The 20,241-nt window shown below is 32.7% G+C and overlaps 1 protein-coding gene across 1 annotated transcript; it reads right to left on the minus strand.

Moving 5' to 3' along the window:
• Nucleotides 1-5,401: 5,401 nt before the first annotated feature.
• LOC130969456 (RNA polymerase sigma factor sigB-like) lies at nucleotides 5,402-9,914 on the minus strand. Its single transcript, XM_057895187.1, has 6 exons — nucleotides 9,270-9,914; nucleotides 7,388-7,990; nucleotides 6,542-6,772; nucleotides 6,296-6,436; nucleotides 5,965-6,165; nucleotides 5,402-5,862 (listed from the first exon to the last, which is right to left on the minus strand). The coding sequence occupies exons 1-6, from the start codon at nucleotides 9,816-9,818 to the stop codon at nucleotides 5,578-5,580; spliced, it is 2,010 nt and encodes a 669-aa protein (XP_057751170.1). The 5' UTR covers nucleotides 9,819-9,914; the 3' UTR covers nucleotides 5,402-5,577.
• Nucleotides 9,915-20,241: the final 10,327 nt, after the last annotated feature.

The following is a 20,241-nucleotide window of genomic DNA, read 5'->3' on the forward strand; positions in this document are numbered from 1 at the left end:
TATGACTTCGAGGCCCCAGATCCTGAAGAACAAATTTGTTATGCCCGAAATGACACGTCGGGCGAAAATTTCTTATTCATATATGAATGTCTTTTCACTAGGTTGGGTGTTACGATTCTTTTTTCTAATTTTGATATGGATATCCTTTTGACCTCTAAAGTTTCTCCTATCCAACTTCACCCAAATTCTCGGAATTTTATGAAAGTGTACTAACTAGTTTGTCATGAGCTTGAACTCCCTATTTTCTTTAAGGTTTTCTTTTACCTTGTTTCAACTGACCAAGCCCTTTAGCTCGAAGAAACAATATTGGGCTTCTTTCTAAGCTATTTAGGGCAAAAATGTATAAACTAACTAGTGGTACCCGACCTTTTTATAGGAATAAGATGGGACAATATATGTTTTGTTTGTATTGGGAAGAGGTTTTCATGGTTGTAAAACACAATTTTGAGGATTTGAAAGAGTTGGAGCATAGTAACCTTTCATGAGAGTTGGAGCATAGTAAACTTTCATGGCTTAGATATAAAGAAATTTTTGACTTCCAAGCCAAGTTAACTCGTGGTATGCTTACCTTGTTACTCAAATCTTTTCTTTCTTTTTGTAAAAAAAAATGACTAGTGGTTTGGCTCATTACAATAAATTCACCAAGCCAAGAAGAATGCCGTAGCTCAGCAAGTCCAACTCAAAGAGTTTGGGAAGTTGGCTGAAACTCCCTCCTCTTCTCCTGGACAAGGTTCGACCTCTTCTCAACCTAAACAACTTGCTCAAGCTTTTCCTCCTCCTAAGGATTCTACTGTCCAATTTATTCCTCTTGTCCCTCACTTTTTGGACACTGAAAAGGAATCGGACTCGGGTTCATGTTACAAGCACAAGGCTCCCTCCAACAAATACGGTAATGTTTACGACAAAGATTTTAACACAATTTCCTTTAGTGAGGAGTACATCCTTTTTGGGAGCTCTATTGCCATAGATTGTGTCTCTCTAGAAAAAAATATTGGCATGGTGGCAAAAGGGAGCATTCGTACTGCTGGGATTTGTACTGCTTTTCTTAAAAAGCTTCACCAAACTCCTCTGAACGCCACTCAAAAGGAGGTGTCTGACCTTAGAAGAGAGGTAGATGAGCTAAAGAAGACCAAGACGGCATGGGAGGCTGAAAGGAATGCCTTCAAGTCAGACGTCGCAATGCTGAGGAATATGGTGAAGGACTCTGATGCCAAACTTGATAAGGCAGAAGCTTTGAAGAAAAAGGCAGAGGAGACCTATACCCGAATTTATGGGGAGAAGCTTGAGTTGGTGTCCTAGTTGGAGGATTTAAGGTTTGATCATGATGTGCTAGAGGGCTCTATTGGACAGGAAATGGATGCCCTTGTGAAAAATTTAAAAGCTCAATTTCAAGTGATCGCCCTCGGGGTTGACATTTTTGCCATTGAACCAGACAAGTTTGTGGTCAACAGAGAGATTGTCTTAATTCTAGAAGACAATGAGAATGCTCCGAATCCTCAGAGTCTCAAAGCTTCTTCTTCAGTTGCCGAGGAGATTTCTCACCCGACTTCTACTGAGGAGGTTGTGCAGGATGAAGAGATTATCCAAATTTTGAAACCAGAGGAGGTTATTCCCTCTGGTGATGTTTCCTGATTTCTTTTACTTTTCTATTTTGATGACCCGACCTGTGGGTCTTGATTCGAACAATTTTGTTGTGTAATATTGGATACCTTGTGCCCTTATTTTGGACTTTTATTTTGTGGTGCTATTGTTGCTTGTTCTGCATTTTCCATGCTTTTGTGTTATAAGAGAAAGTAATTTGTTAATTGTGGGAAGAGGTTCCAAGAGCAAGATTTGCCTGAAAATCTGTGAAAATGATTCATGCAATCCCATGAGGAAACAGTGAATATACTCAACTTGAAGAAACTCTTGCATGGCGCGCGCATCACCGCAATTGCATTGCACCAGGCGATATGAGTTCAATTCTTTCCAAAGAACCTTGATTCTTGTGAAGTATTGTGACACAAACATGGCACCTTGTCGAAGATTCATCAAGTCGTGCTTCAATTCGAACATGCGAGGGCTATTTCCATATTGAAAATGCTCCTTCAAATCGTTCCACAACTCTGCTGCAGAATCTGTGTATACGAGAGAGGTAACAATTTCTTTTGAAATAGAATTCAAAATCCATGTGCTTATTACGTCATTCACGCACTGCCAGTTCTCAAATTTCTTTGATTCAGTGGTTGGATCTGGTTTAGGCACCGATCTAGTGTTGAAGCCAAGCTTGCGTTTGGCATTGAGGGCTTTCTGCATCAATTCATGCTTCAATTCAAACATGCGAGGGCCATTTCCATATTGAAAACGCTCCTTCAAATCGTTCCACAACTCTGTTGTAGAATCTGTGTATACGAGAGAGGTAGCAATTTCTTTTGAAATAGAATTCAAAATCTATGTGTTTATTACGTCATTCACGCACTGCCAATTCTCAAATTTCTCTGGTTCAGTGGTTGGATCTGGTTTAGGCACCGATCCAGTGTTGAAGCCAAGCTTACGTTTGGCATTGAGAGCTTTCTGCATCGCGTGGCTCCAAGAATGATAGTTGTCCTCAGCAAGTTGTTGAGTGACCAAGATCAAACTTGGTTGATTAGCGGGAGAGAGGTTATAAGGATTTACAGCTATTGATGAAGCTAAAGAAACCGCAGATAAAGATGAAGCTAGCTGCGCCATGGTTGGTGAAATTAGGAGAAGAAAAAAAAGGAGACGCTTCTTTCTAAGTCTTGTTGATCGGAATCGCTGTTTTTACCAAGAATAGAGGTGAAATACGCGCATTCTCATCAAGCTCAGTTGTGTGAGTCAAGAAAAGAGGAAGAGAGAAGAGAGAAAGAAGAGAAGGATGGAGGGTTCAAGGAAAAAAAAAATGTTTCTGATACCATGTTGAATATTGTGAAGAGTGTGAGAGAATGGACTTAGTTGTTATTGATTGTAAAAGAGTCAAGATGTAAAGAGTGTAAGACAATAGACTTAGCTGTTATTGATTGTAAGAGGATCAAGAAGTGAATTAGCTTACTCAATTGTGGATATACAACGTAATAGTCTAACTAACTCTATGTCTAGTCTAGCTAATTAGTATACCTACTTCAGTCCTAACTAACTTATTAAATTATAACAGATTATACAAGTATATGCTATGGCTAATAAATATGGACATTGTCAAGAAAAGATAAAAATAATAAGTAGCATTTTTCATTTATTTATTTTTTTAAAAATAAAATAAAATTGTTTTTAAATAAAAAACTGTGAATCATGATTTTTCATGCATATAAATTTTTAACTGATTACAGGATATTACTTTTAAACTCATACGTGTGTATTATACCATTCTAACCCCATTTTCAAATATTACACTATTCTTCTGGCCCGAATTAATAATAAATTTTTTAACTGATTATAGGATTATTTTTTTTCATAGTAAGTTATATTTCATTAATTATTGAAAAATAAAATACAAAGATGTCCAAAAGCAGGACAACATAATGAAAAGTGGGAATTTTTCAAAAACACTACACTGAAAGTATTCATCCAACGGTGCGTGGTCGAAAAACGAAGAAAAATTTTAAAGAAGAAAGAATGATAAATCAAATTGGATGCAACTAAGAGCTTGCCTCATGGAGATGACGGCCTAAACTGGGAGTTCTTTGGATTTCACGGAGCAACTTGACAGAGCTTGCTAGAATGGCAAACGGCATTGAAGTAGAACCTTCAAAAATCAACTGGTTGCGAGCTTTCCAGCAGTTCCAACAAATGATGGCAAGCAATTAAAGATTACGGTCAGCATTCTTCAATGGGTTAAGCATCTCTGTTGATGCAATCCACCATGTCCAAAAGTCGTTAGGACTCTGAGGGGGAAGACAGTCACAAAGATAACTCTGAGACCATACATCTTTAATTCTAGAGCAATCGATCAAACAATGAGTGACTGTTTCGGTTGCTTCATGACAGCAGGGACATATTGGTGATATAGATGGGATACTGTGATGAATCTGAGCAAGCACCGGAAGCCGGCCATGGAGAGCTTTCCAAATAAATAGCTTAATTTTGTGAGGCAAGTTCAACTTCTATAGATCAATCCACGGCTTTTTCTGCTGCATATAATTAGGGCAAAGCTCCAGGCGGATGGTAAAATAAATAGCCAATTCTGTAACCTGAAGCTGTATCATATTGATTGCTTGGATTTGTTCAAATCCCATTGCAATTTGTCCCTATTCTGCTGAATTTTAACTGACAAAATCCTGTTTGCAACGTCTTAAAAAAATAATTCTTGAATAAAATTCTGATTCCAATTTCTATCTTAGTAATTATATCTTTTAACTTGATTACAGGATATTACTTTTAAACTCATACATGTGTATTATACCATTCTAACCCCATTTTCAAATATTATACTATTCTTCTGACCCAAATTAATAATAAATGCTTAAAAATATGTCTACTTATTAAAAATAATTAAAAATTAATATTTAATTTTAAAATATAATAATAAATAATTATTAAATATTTAAATTTTACCATATGTTAAGGAAGACATTATAAAATTCACCTAATAATAATTAGCTGTCTACCGGATGTAATTGTTAGTGCTTAGTGTGTTTACTTTATTCGTTCTTAATTACTTGTATTTGAAATATTTATCATGCTTAAGCAATTTGATTTGTAATTTTTTTAGGTTTAATTATATCATTAGTTCCTATAATTTTATCAAATTAAAAATAATGTAAATTAAAAACCTAATTTAAAAAAATAAAATATAAAAATTTAATTATAAATTCGATAAAACTATAAAAATCAACAAAATAATTAATTTTTTTTTTACTTAATATTATAAGCCCTAGCAAAAGTTGCCATACCAGAACTTCAACAAATAACAAGTAACAACCCTCTAGGCCTCTAAGACCCAAAAAATAAAACAAAAAACTATGGCACCTGCATTTACAGATCAGAAATCAGTATAAAAAAAAAGAATAATTTCACAAATACTGCATGAACAATTAATTTGTGGAGTTACTTTACTTATACAACTGATGCAAATAAATATAATTAAAAGTAATTTTAGAAATATACTGACTATACAACTCCAAAATATGTTTATTACGAACGATAGTGGTATAAGTAGTTGAATTATTCATGCAGAATATCTGCAAATGTGATTTGTGAATAATTTATACAACGGTTAACAGGATATTCTTGTCTGGGGAATTATCTATTTATGTTCGTCAGGAAATGAAGGGGCAGAGAGCTCACTTCAACGTCTGATAAAAAATTGGTTGACTAGTAATAATAAATCCAGTTATTCCCTTGTGTGTACATCCATTTCCGAGTGGTATACCAATAACGTTCTGTTTCCTATTTTGGAGAGGAAGAAGGTAAAAGATGAAAACGAAAATAAAAAGGAGGAAGAACGTACATACAATGATACAAACAAATATGCAAAAGGGAGAATGGACCGCACCCTCACCAGCATCAAATAAGCCTAACTCTCTGTCTCCGCTGTAACAATGAGAACATATATATATATATATATTTCTATATTTGGTAGGATTATGATGAAACCAAATACTGCTGGAAATGCTTGGTCCTCTTCTTGTTCCTAAGTTTCCTAAAAGCAACAGACTCAATTTGCCTGACTCTCTCCCTACTCACGCCCATCATTTCCCCTATCTCTTGCAATGTCTTCATCCTTCCATCATCCATACCAAATCTCCATCTTATGACCTGTTGCTCTCTGGGATTAAGACTTTCCAGCACCATCTCGAGGTCCTTCTTCATCATTTGTTTGATGAGCTGTTCCTCAGCTGTTTCAGCATCAGGATGAGCGATCACTTCCTGGTCAAAAACACAAATCCGTCATCATATCAGTAAAATGAACTCAGATAGACAAGTCCTTTTCCATCAAGCATAATAAATTTTAATAAGTTTAGGACAGACCGAAGGCTTCAAATTCTGGTTGATCCCAATCTTCTGCTCTAGAGATCTGGGAGCTTTTGGGGTCAAGAGTACAGCACCAAGCCTCTTCATTGACAGTCCAGTTGCTGCAGCAACTTCTTCATCATTGGGGTTTCTTCCATTTTCACTAAAAAATTGTTTTCTTGCCTCTTTCACTCTGTAAGTTGCCTCCACCATGTGGAACTGTCGAAACAAAAAACAATGCAATGATACAGACGATCATAGACATTAGATCTATTTCAACGTTGCAGTTTCTTTCACTGTAACACGCATAGTCAGAAAGAAGATAACCAAAGATAAGTATAATGCTCACAGGTAGGCGAATGGTCCTTGACTGATCAGAAAGCGACTTTCGAACTGCCTGTTTAATCCACCAATGAGCATATGTGGAGAACTTAAAACCCTTGGAAGCGTCAAACTTCTCTGCACCTCTCACAAGGCCTCGGCATCCTTCCTGTAATCAATGGGAATTATATAGTTGATTACTGAAACAATAAGGTCATCATGTTCGTCATAGCTACAATGTGTTTAACCGAAAACTGTAGAATCGGTAATATACCTGGACAAGATCCTCCAGGTTCATCCCAGCTCCTTGATAATTCTTAGCAATTGATATCACAAGCCGTATATTGCTTTTAATCATTTTGTCTTTGCAAAATTTCCCATGATTTAGACGTTTCCTCAGGGTCTTCTGATCTACTCCAGCTACTGCAGCCCATTGAGCAAATGTGGGTTGCCCACCACATCTTTCTGCAACTTCCTCCCGGAGCTTTTCAAGCTTTAGTAAGTCCTGAATCATATTCGCAGTAGGGGCCAGATAATTTAGGCGACAAAAAGAATATTATAAACTTCACTGCATTATCAGAAAGAAACTTTGAAAACAGTTATTCTTTTTTTTCTTTTTTTCTGGGGGGGAGAGGGGTACTTGATTGCAATTTTATAACTTAAAGGATTAAAATCTCCTAAAATATAAATTCTTTGAATAATAATCTGCATAAGTATATTATTTCTAATTTCATTGTAATATTGCATTCCTTTTCTGACTCTGATGATTCTTAAAACAAAAAACAAAAATGGTCAGCTAAACAGGAAGTAAGATTAAGTGAATAGCCGCAAACCTAACGGATGAGACTTGCATAACTTGATATATCTTAAAATTGGCAATGGTCAGCTAAACAGGAAGTAAGATTAAGTGAATAGCCGCAAACCTAACGGATGAGACTTGCATAACTTGATATATCTTAAAATTGGCATAAAATTTATTGATGAATCATAAAATCAGCATGCATTTTATGGAGACTATATAACATATTTGGAGCATATTAAAAATAAAATGCATGAAACCATGGTTGCCACGCGAGTGTAGTATAAAAATAGTGCATAACCACTAACATGAGATTCTCACCTGAATTCCTTCAGACAGTTGAACTTCTTCAGTTGATGTAAGAAGCCTAGTAGTGCTGGTTGTTGTTCTCAAGTAACGAAGTGGATCGGAATAGTCTACTTCTTGAACGGGAACACGCTTTCTCCTGCTGGGGGAACCAGACTTAAAAGAAACAATATTTGTGGCAGTCTTCTCTGCCACCCTCTCTCTTCTAGCTTTTCTTTCTATTTGGCGCCTAGATCTTACGGCTATACTATCTGAAAGCTGTTCCTGCAGAAGCTCAAGTTCCTCATAGGTAGGCTCCACATTATCAGACTCCTCATCACTATCCACTATGTTTACATCTTCCACTGTTTGTGCTCCAGAGTCAATGGGACGTCTTGCTATGTCATCTCCTGTTTCCATACGTTGAACCCACTTCAGAAGTAAATTATCAGATTTGGAAGATACATGTGATCTAAATGCTGGTTCTGCCGAGGGTTTCTTTTTAACTAGAAGGGCTGCATCCTTTGCAACCTTCACAGCAGCTTTAGCAAGAGCAACAGCTTCATAAGCAGCAGCAGCTATTACAGCCTCTTCACTAGTAAGAAGTGATTCTGTAGATAAGGTTGATTTAAACTTCGCCTGATTATAGGCATAAATAAATTAGTCTCTGGGTGAGTTCGATATAACTAAACCTATTTTCTAATTATAATGGCCTGTTTGGCTTCTATTTTAAGTTCCTATAATATGAATTTGTGAAAAAGAAATAATAAAAAAAATGGGTAAACAATGAAATTTTGTTTTTCCTTCCCCCTCCTATCTTAACTATTTCCTTTACAACAACTTGTAACAAGAAGCACACAAAATAGAATGGAAATTGTCTACATCCAGTTCAATGTTACAAACCATGTCAAGCCTCATCGACAGTTGGATTATAATTATAATAACATAAAAAATGGTGATAAATGTTGCTGAACTTTGTCAAAATGGCAGGCTTAATGCAGCCATGAACAGGAATAAGTAAGCTCCCTGTCCATGAATGAGTAAATAACAATAATAATAATAACAATAATAAAGCATCGCCAAGGGCAATAAGATCACACTGACATGACTCAATCCAAATATACAAATGTAACAATACAAAAAAGTGGAATGCGGAGCCAAGAATGGTGAAATCGAATTGATAATAGATTGGGGAAAAAATGATTGTGGAAGGGTAGCTGTTTGTTATGAGTAAAAACGAGGCCTAAGATCCAATTAAGATAGTTTTACTAGTAATTGATTTACTATAAATAGGTATAGTAAGAATGTAACTAGCAATGAATGATTTCAGTGATTGATTCCTTTCTTCTTTGGCCCTAATTGGGATTCTCTCAACTCTCTCTTCTCTCTATTGGCCCTGAATTGGGAAAATTTTCTATTCTCTCCCTATCTCTTAGATTCTTATCCCTAACATTTGGTGCTTTCATTGGCCACCATTCTCCATTTTCATGGTGGTTTGGTGATCTCACCTCCAATGGAACAAATTGGAAGTGTAGTTGAGTATTTTACTGCCTTTTTATCTTATATTTAACGTCGCGGAAATATTGAAGAATTTTCTCAATGGATTAAACACATATCCATATAGAAATTATATTTGACAATCCTAAATCTCTTTGGATGCATTTTATTTAGCAAAATTTTATGAAGAAAGATGGAAAAATCCTTTTCCAGAAATTTCAAAGCCAAAATTACCATATCAACACCATATCCAGATCCAAAAAAATTCATCCACAGAATCAACAGCTCAAGCAGAATTTCAAATCTCAGATCCAGAAATTCAATCAAAATTTCAATGTCCAGTTCCAGCATCATCAATCACAATTCAGGATACGACAACACAATCAATTCAACAAGTAGAAGATTCAGAAGATATATCTACCGCGATCGCGATTGACAGTGACGATGTTGATGGACGAGCAGTGAATGGCACCACTCTGGGCAACGGAGACGGGAAACTCACTGCCAGAAGCGGCGCCGAAGACGGCGCCGTCGCGATGGAGAAGGTGGAGGACGCAAACCAAGAACCGGCAGAGGTGAAGGCGACGCGACCACCACCAAAGCCACCGCATCTGAACTCGCACGCGGTGGTCTTGCCCGGCACCGACGACGCTGCAGAGCTAAACAGGGGAGGCGTCGCCGAGGACGGCGCCTCCGCGAAGGGAGAGCAAATGCTCGCGAAGTTCCGGGTTGACGGAGCAGCGACGATGGAAGACAGAGCGGCGACGGTAAAAGGCAGGGGTCTGTGCCGTCGAGTTCCCTCAATCATGGCGAAGCCAGCACCACTCATGGCCGCCGTATTTCCTTGGGACCGTGAAAGTGGACTCGGGTCTGTGACGGGTATGCCCGAAAGGCGGCCGCTGCACGCAGGGTTGGGGGCGTGCTGGTCTTGGACGGCAACATCAATCCTAGGGCAGCAAGGGTTGGACATGGGTGGAGGGCAGCAGCTGTAGGACAGTGGAGGAGAAGGAGTCGCTGGAGATTCCTTCCCTGGGAAGGAGAGAGGAGTTGGGTCAATTGAGTTTGGTGTTGCATTAGCCCGAAACCTAATGAAGCCCAAAATAAGAAGGGGATAGGTGATCCATTTAATTCAAGCCCAATTTTGAGAATTATAGTTCTTTTGGACCAATTTTAGATTTTTTATTTTCAGTAGTAGTTTTTAGTCTGACAAACTAAGACCTAATTTTAGATTTATTCATCAAATATATTTTATTTGTTTTAGATTGATGGAATAAAATTTTATCAATGAAATTCTAGTGGTAATTTTGTTTTTTGTAGTAGTAGAATAAAAATAAAATAAAAAATATTATTTTTAGATTTAAATGTTTTTTTAATTGTAATTAGGATTTTTTATTTTTTTTACAACTTATAGGCAAGGTTGTCGTTAATGGGAAGTTAATCTTAAGAGTAAAGAAGAAGTTCAAGGTCTAATTAAGATAGTTTTACTAGTAATTAAATTTACTATAAATAGGTATAATAAGAATATAATTTGTAATTAATCTAACTCAATCCAACTATGTTTATAAATCGAAATTTAAATACAATAATAAATGTGGCTTATCTTTTGTTAGAGAGAATCTCGTTAATAGTAACCCACTCAGAAATAAATTAAGATAGTGACTGAAAGATAAAACAAATATCTTAACTTTTCTGCACAGGATTACACTTTATAAATACTAAATCCTAACTATGTAAAAAGTACGCTATTAATTTTGAATTGCATTATACTCATCTTTTGGGCATCGAAGTGTTTTGTGGGTGCCCGCCATCACCATTTCTCTTAAAGGTGACGTATACCTCATTCGTCTCACGCAAAGACAAGCTCAATCCTTGAACAAAACAAGTTATACCTCAAATCCGACTTACTACATAGGAACATTTGGCACCCACCATGTGGCCGAGTCTACTTAACGCCACTATTATTTTTTCTGTCCGATTATTTATCCTGTTTTGTAGGTTATAACTAATGGCAAAAAAGCAAAACAATTCACCTTCATCTCCTACTATAGCAGAACTATTAGTGATCAAAGAATTACTAAAAGCATAAATTCGAAGGTTAACTGAACTTGTAAACCAAAACGAACAAGGTGATGAAGAGGACCAGAGAAGTTTTGGTAACGGTGACAACGGTGATGACCACACCTCGGAAATAACGATCGTGGTAATAGTCACTCCAAACTCATCAACAAAAAAAAAACAAATTGTGTCAAATTCTCTGGTAACATTGTCTAATGGTACATAATTTTAGCTACATATAAGACATTTTTTGTTCCCATGTTTTGATTAGAAATTCTGAATTAGCACAATTATGCAAGCATTTGATTAAATAAATTGATTTTATTATTTCTGACATATAACCAAGAGTGGAATCATATATAATCCAAACAATCTAAGCCAATTGACAATGAACTTCTCTCGTTGCCATTTAGATTATTATTGCTATTATTAATATTGGCCTTGTCAATTGCCTTTTGACTACTCAGTGTTAGCTCATGCTATTTTATTCACAGATATTTGTACTCATTCTCTTCAATTATTTGTTCTTGGAATAATGAAATTCAACTTTAGCTTTAACCGATGAATTCAAAACATGTGTTTATAATCCTCTGTACAAAAAAAAAATTCGAAATTACCTCGAAAAACAATCGAAAGGCGAATGACCGCAACAAATCAAATCGATAAAGCATTATACCACGGTCACACAATGCGTACGCATAACCTAACATGCTTATATAATTCTTTTACTTTAATTTTCAATACGACATTACCTCTATAAGGCATACACTGCTCTATATACTTGAATCGCTTCACTTTTATGTATCTTACCATTTCATATACTAACCTTGAACACGCTATATTTCTTGGTAAATTGTCGGTCTACGTTTCTTTTTCGATAGAACTTTCTTAAGTATATCTGGTACCACTGTTTCTACTGTACATTTCTACGCCAAGTTTTGTATACAGGATAATACAGTCATGCCAACCGGAAGAAAGTCAGGCAGTGCTATAAACAAACTTACCAAAAACAATTCCAGCAATAGTACCACCATGCAGACTATAACTCGAACAATTCGAACCTTCTAACAGAACTCAACTCCATAATCAATGTATAAGATTGGCTTAAAGGTGCATTTCAGCTAAGCTCACAAGTCGAAACATGGTGATGTTTTTCTTCTTTCATTAATAAAATATATTTACTCTTCTATTTTCAATTTTTATAAAATATATTTACTCTTCTATTTTCAATTTTTTCTATTAATCTCATTGATCACTATCCCTAATTGATCTATAAGCCATCCAGTACGATCAAATCAAAACCGAACTACACTTCGATTTTCAAGCGCACAAGATACCAAGTTATTTATCATGTTCTATTATCCCTAACAACTAAACTATAAAGATCGGATACTCAAGCTCAAGTGCAACTCACACAAGTGATACTTTGATACAATCATTCAACTTCAAAATCTATCAATCAATCAGAGAACAAAACTCAGCTTTCTATCAATTCGAGAACAAACTTAATTATCAATTAGTTCGAGAGCAATTATATATGCTCTACCAACCATTATCTTTCTACATTTTATAATCTCCATGAGACCATGACTAATAATATTCTATTATGTTATTGCTATACAGGGACGGACATAAGGGGGGGCGAGTGGCGGCCTCGGCCCCCCCAACTTTTTTTAATAGTAATAAGTTATTATGTATAATTTAATTTTTTTTAAAAATTATTTATTATTTTGTCTAGTATAAATAAAAGTTCAGTCTAATTTAAATATTAATAATTTTTAATATCTACAAAGTAAGTAACAATATTAAAGAAATCTGAAAAATATATTATTACTAATATTTTTTAATTAAATAAAAATTTTCAAATCTCATAAAGTGAATTCTTTTTCTTCTTGTGGCCGTCTTTTTTTATTCATTTGGTATTAATTTTCTCTATATCAACTGCTACAATTAAGAGATCTTTTTCAACTATGAATATTGTGAAAAATAACTTAAAAATAAAATAAAAGATGAATTTCTTGCCAATTGTCTTTTAGTTATATTGAAAAGAAAATTACTTAAAAATTTGACACAAATTCTATTATTGGTGAATTTTATAATACGAAGATTCGACCACTTCGTTAATAAAAAGTATATACATATTTTTTTACTTTAAAATATATTCTCTGTCGGTATATTTTTGTAATACATCTTATATTATATAATTTTTTTACATAATTTTTAATATTATATGTGTTTTTGGCCCCCCCATAATATCATTTCTGGATCCGTCCCTGTTGCTATATCAATTCTTGAAAGCTAATAGAACTCTTATCTAAGAGGAACTACGATAAACCAATACTAATGTTGGCAGACAAAAATAAATCGACAGTTATAAGTCAGTATCAATCCAACAAACCGGTAGTTATAAGTCAGATTCATTTCAAACTAATCAGCAACTATAAGTTCAAATCATTCCAAACAAACCGACATCTATAAGTCAGAATCATTTTGAAACAAATCAGCAATTATAAGTCCAACTCACTCCAAACAAATCAACACCTATAGTCGAAATCATTTCAAATAAATCCGCAATTAAAAGTTCGAATCATTCCAAACAAACTGACACCTATAAGTCGGAATCATTTCAAACAAATCGGCAGTTATAAGTCAGAACCACTCCATACAAAATGACATTAGTCGAAACCAGTCAAAGCAAATCGGCACATCTAAGTCGAAGTCAATCTAACAAACTATCAACTATGAGTTTATCCAAAAGTGCACTAATGCAAGCAACAGCAAATCTCATTCTCAAAATTATGAAGTAAATCTTGGGGGCTAATCTTCATCTCATTATTTAAACCATTATTTGTAATCATTCTCAATTTTTTTTTTTACTTTACTATTCACCTCAAATTATTCCCAAGCATGACTATCATTTTTCAACATACAACAAGTTGAGTTTAGGGGCTACTACTATTACTATCAACATTCTAATTTATAGGTCCACATAAAACTTGAAAGCTCAACCCGTCGTATTGAAAAAGACCACAGGTCAAGCTTGGGGACTGTGATAAGGTGCTTATAACCCAGTCCAACTATGCTTATAAATCATAATTCAAATACAATAACAAACATGGCTTATCTTTGTATAGAGAGAATCTCAATAACAACCCACTTAGAAATAAGCTAAGGTGGTTATCGAAAGATCAGGAAAATATTTCAACCTCTCTTCAGAGGATTACACTCTATAAATACCAAACTCTAACTATATAAAATGTACGCTATTCGTTTTGAATTGCATTATACTCATCTTCCACTCTTACTAATTTGAGCGTCGGAGTGCTTTTGCAGGTGTCTGCTGCCGTCGTTTCTCTTGAAGTTGACGTATACCTCATCTGTCTCAAGCAAAGGCCAGCTCAATCCCTGAACAGGATGAGTTATACCTCAAACCCGGCTTACTACGCAGGAACAACAATGAATAATTTTAGTAATTGATTCCTTTTTTCTTTAGCCCTAGTTGGGATTCACTCTTCTCTTTATTGGCTCTTAATTGAAAAATTTTCTATTCTCTCCCTATCTCTTAAATTCTTACCCCTAACACTGGAGGTGGGTGGAGCAAGTGCATCTGTATAGGCTCTCCAATGAGTGTTTGGAATGAGTGAATCAGAATACGCATCTAAAACGGATAACCCCAAGTGTTGCAAATTAAGGATGAGTGGTGGTGTTGGTGTCGCTAAAATGAAGGTCGCCGATAGAGTACAGTATGCTGTAAACATAAATTTTTCTTTATTTTCGTTGCATATTTGGTTTCATATGGAGGCACGACAAAGAAAAGACGAGCAAGACCCCAATCCAATAGAAATAGAAAACAGCATAACAGTCAACAACTATAATTAAGATAAAAAAAGGAAAAAGAAGAAGGTTACTTAGATAGATAGGAAGAATATAATGGTATCGGGGAGGCACTTGAAGTGTGACAACAGATACAACATGGGGGTGTCGTAATCTATTATATCTCGTTATGTTATGTTATGTAATGACATGCCAAGGCTCAAGAGCATTAAAAGCATTAACGGTCTTGAAATTTTACAGCACATTCAATTAAATCATAAACTAAATTTAATGGCCACAATCAATTAATTAAATATTTGACATCTATTCTATTATATAAAAATCGGATTTCTATACTTAATGATGGAGGTGACGTGGCATGTTTCTGAGAATGTTTCTCGATTTATTTTTTTTAATTATATAAATTAAATCAATTATAACTAATTAATGATATCAATTAACTAATTTAATTAGAAATTTAAATCTCACAATTAATTATATTAATTAATTAATTTAGTTAATTATTACTTATTTGATTTGATTTGATTGGAGCAAATTATTTTAGTAAATAACATATATGATAACGAAATACATGAATTAATTTAATTAGTTTATTTTTTTCAATGGCATCTATTTATACAAAATTATAATGTCTTTTTTATTCAGTCCTTCTCTTTTCTCTCTTTCTGTCTCCTTCTCTTATGTTTAGGATACAATTTTTGTAATTTATTTAATTTTTATTTCTTTTATTACTACTTATACATTTCATTTTTTTATATTTTTTAAAGATTTTTGTCTATTTTAGTTGCTCATTATTAGGCGCATATTTTTTCCCTTCGAGCTTTTGATTAACAAAAGAGATGTGTCTTTTTTACGATATTTTTAAATAATCTTACTATGATTTTGTTTTGTAATATTCTCTTTTACCATGTGTACTTCATGTGTTTAAGGAGTTGACTTAAAGTTATAATATTATATATAAAATTATAGTATTATTTATAGTATGTTAAAATATTAGAACATTATCGTATAGATATTTTTAAATTTGTCCATTAAATTCAATCATATAGGATCTTAAAAATTATGCAATTATGTAATTATTTATTTTTTCATATAATTATTGTATTGGTCATTTACATTAGTGAGACTATTTTTATTATTAATATTTATAAATATACTATTATTTGTATAATTAATTGAATCATCTTATTCGTTTAAGTTTAATTCCGAAGTGTCATCGCTATTTTTATTTTTAAAATTTTTTTTCAATATTATTTAACAATTATAATAACATGATAATAGTTAAAAAAGGATAGAACAAAAAAAAATTAATGTAAAAATAGGGTAAAAAGAATAAATTTATTTAATAACTTTTTCAGAATATATATGTTTCTTCTTTATAGATAATTATTGTAAGGTATCAAAAACTCTAACAATTATTAAGAATAAATGATCGTTATAAAAACAATGCCAATTTAAATGATATACAAATAAACCATGCCAAACATAACGTACAACTTAAAAGGGTTATTTATGAAAGAATATAGTTTATAACATTTTTTTTTACTATTTATTTCAAAAAAAATCTTAACTACTCAACAATCTTTATTTTTAAAATTCACTATATATATATATATATATATATATATATATATATATATATATATATATATATATATGCAATTTTACTCTTTTTTTTGATAAAATTCTACTTGTGATGCTAATTCTTCTAATGTTGTAAATGCGGACAATTATATTTTTATTTTTTGATATAATCGATATATTAATAATAATGAATAGTAATTAACTCCTCATATTTTTAATCAAAGCATTTTGACGATAGTTTTTATTTATTGATGTTAATGGTTGATTGTTTCTTTAAAATAAAATACATTATAATTTTAGGTTATTTCATAATTAACAATAATGCTTGATTTTTTTTTTAAATAAATTACATTATGATTTTAGGGTATTTCACAATACATAATTAATGTTCATAATACTAAATTACTCTAAATTTTTTTATTTTTTATGGTTAGTAATTAATCCCAAATTGAAAACATTATGTTGAATTATTGAATAGTCCAAGTATAATTGAGGTAGTTAATTTAGTTTATTTGTTTATTAATATATTTGATCAAAAACATGAATGATAAATAAAATAAAAAAATAATTAAAAAAATAAAATATTAGTAATTACTTAAAATAAATAAAAAAATAAGTTATAGTGTATTATTTTATTTAAATTATTAATAATTAGAAGAATAGAATGTAAGTAATTATTTTAAATAGACATTGAATTCAGTTTTATGTTACTAATTATTTAAATTGTTAATAAAATTTTATAATTTTTAGATTTATATCTATTCAATTTATGTATTTTATTTTATTTTACTTTAACAAAAAATTAAAACGTGCCTTTTTAATTATTTTTTTAGAAAATATAGTGAAATGAGTTATATCAATTATAATTAATTATCTATAATTAAACTCCAATTGTTTGAAATGAGTTATATCAATATAGTGAAATGAGTTATATCAATTATATTTACGTTTTTAAATTGTTTGAACTCCAATTTTATGCAAATACATTGTTTCAAAAACGGATACGCAAATACATTGTTTCACTATTTTATATAAACCGCTACTGGCAGTAGCGGTTTACAAGTGCACAGAAATCGCTAGTACCAGCCGCGGTTTATGAGTGTTCTTGGTTGTTCATAAACCGCTACTGCCAGCAGCGATTTATGTTGGTTGGTATGCGTGCGTAAACCGCTGGTGGCCATAGCGGTTTACGTTTATTGTGTGTCATTGGGGTCCTTATATAAACCATGGAGGGGCCAAATGTGGAGAGGTAGAGTATTATTCACAAATGGATGGGGAGGATAGTTTTGTGGCTCTGGTCGATTGCTCTGAAAAAATTCAAAAGAGCAAACGGCATAGTGTGAAATTCACAGATAGAGAACCGGTTAGTATTTTTATCCGATCTTCAAGTACATTGGTAGAGATTAAGCTCAGCATACTAAAAAAGCTCGGTACCCGTGAGACGAAGCTGGTTAAAAAGTTGTTTTACAAAATTCCCATTACCGTTGTGTCAACCGGTGTGAGATATGAGACCTTTATGATAGGGTCGGATGAAGACCTGTAGGTCTTGTTTCACTGCAAGCGTAGTTTTCCGGACGTGAGGATACCTGAGATGTTTGCGAAGTTGGAAGATCGTATGGATAGCTCTGGAGCATCGGCACCGGGTCCTCAGTCAACCACAGTGGGTGGTGCCTCGACATCACTGCATGTGGTAGCAGCGGTAGTTCCACCTCCTGAGCCCGAAAGTGCTAGGGTTGAGTTTGAGGTCGGACCGGATCGAGTTGAGAATGCGCTGTGTGATGATGATTCCAATGAGGAGCCGGTCGATATTGGTGGGGACAGTGAAGATGATATACCGAGAGGTGTACGTACAGGCCATGGAGGTTCCGGTTCTGGATCACAAGAGTACCCTCCCCACCTGTCGTCTTTGAACTTGGAGGCCATCGGCCAACACCAGAATGTAGAGGCAACATTCGATGGGCAGGGTATGCATGATGGGTCAGGTTTGACTGAATTTCAGATTGGCCAATCGTTCCAGAGTAAGGAGGAAGCTGTGCTGAGCGTGAAAGATTACAGCATTCGGCGTGGAGTTGAGTACAGGGTTATGGAGTCAGACAATCTAAAATACCAAGGGAGATGCAAGGAGTTCGGTAACGGGTGCACGTGGTTGATTCGGATAGTCATGCGGAAAAGGAAGAGCACATGGGAAGTAAGGAGGTACAACGAGCCACACACGTGTATGGCCACATCGATTTCGAGCGACCACAAGCAGCTTGATTATCATGTGATTTAGGATCCTAACAATAGACCTAGGTTAGATCTTACTCACTTGACTTAATATTTTGAGTCATTACTATAATAAATACTATACTATTAAATATGATTATATTTAGTATATATAAAAGTTAGGTATACTTACAATAGATTTTATAATCAAACTAAAAAAATTCTATTATCTTTTTTTTTAATTTTAAATATTATTTTTACTATCTTATTGAAAAAGTGAATAATAATAATCACTTACATAATTAAAATAGATCATCCTAATATATACATGACACTACATATATCAAGAATTATTATATGTGATAAATTATTTCTTTATTTTTCTAAAGATAATTTATATGTAAATTAACTAATTTTTATAACACACGATCTATTGGATATTTTTTCTCCTCTTAATATGGATAAATTGATGAATTTAATATATAAAATATAATTTATATTATTTAACATATGAAATAAGTAACTTAAGCCTTTATCTAAGACAATAAATATAATAGTACAAATACCTACATATTTATTACTATTAAAAAAATATACAAATAATATAAACATGATTTTTTTGGTAGAAAAACAATAATAAAAGTTATTAATTAATTTAATTACATAATAAAAAATTATGAATAATTTTTTAAATAATAATAAAAAATAAGATCACTATTTTCACATACTATAAAGTTTATAAAAAAAATTTAGACAATAAATTAATTCTCAATAAATTATATATTAGCTCTGTTAAAAAAATTAAATGATATATCAGATATTATTATTTGTGTACTAATTATATATATATATATATATATATATATATATATATATATATATATATATATATATATATTATCGATTATTAAGTTATAATTAATTTTTAACTCAATTTTTGGTAATTAAAATTTAAATGATTGAAATTATTAAATGATGAATATTTTGCAGCTAACTAATTTTGTTTTTGTTATTAAAATTTTAAAAAAGGTGAATTGTTAATCGATTCTAAATTCAAATTTAATTTAAATTTGTATAAGAAAATATTTTGAATTTTTTTTCACTAACCAGAATTAATTTTGAAATAAAAAATTATTTTGTACATCATATTATAAAATAATATAGTCATTCATTTTTTCTTTAATGGAAATTATTGTCAAATAAAATAATAGAAAAATAGAAAAAAAAAATATATTTCAATCTAGGAATAATAATTCATTTTTCAATAGAATAAATTATATATTGAATAACAAAAGTTATTATAGTTTCTTTTTACACAAATTAATATACTCAACTACGGTGTTTTGGTAATATTACCAAAAGATATTAATCAATCTAATAGTTTTTGTAATGATATAAGTTTATAAGTTTAGAAGTTTGAAAACCGGTAATATCGTTGATCATATTGTTTGACTTCCTGAATGAATAAAATTATAACAAAGGCAAATCTCCATAAGTATTGCTATCATCAATGAGAATTGTTCTACTTTCAAGACAAATACTATTTTTCAGCTTGGCAGGTCAAGAACTAATCCTCCACAGATTGAAGCTCCATTTATTAAGGGTATGCCACTAGTCAATGAGTTGTTACATACACAAGGCGGGATTCAAAACTCTAATACTTACTTAGGTAGATGAGTGAGATAATCACTCAATCAATCTAAATCAGTTAAGAT

The sequence above is a fragment of the Arachis stenosperma genome, chromosome 3 (genome assembly GCF_014773155.1).
Source record: "Arachis stenosperma cultivar V10309 chromosome 3, arast.V10309.gnm1.PFL2, whole genome shotgun sequence".
In the NCBI taxonomy this organism is placed as follows: domain Eukaryota; kingdom Viridiplantae; phylum Streptophyta; class Magnoliopsida; order Fabales; family Fabaceae; genus Arachis; species Arachis stenosperma.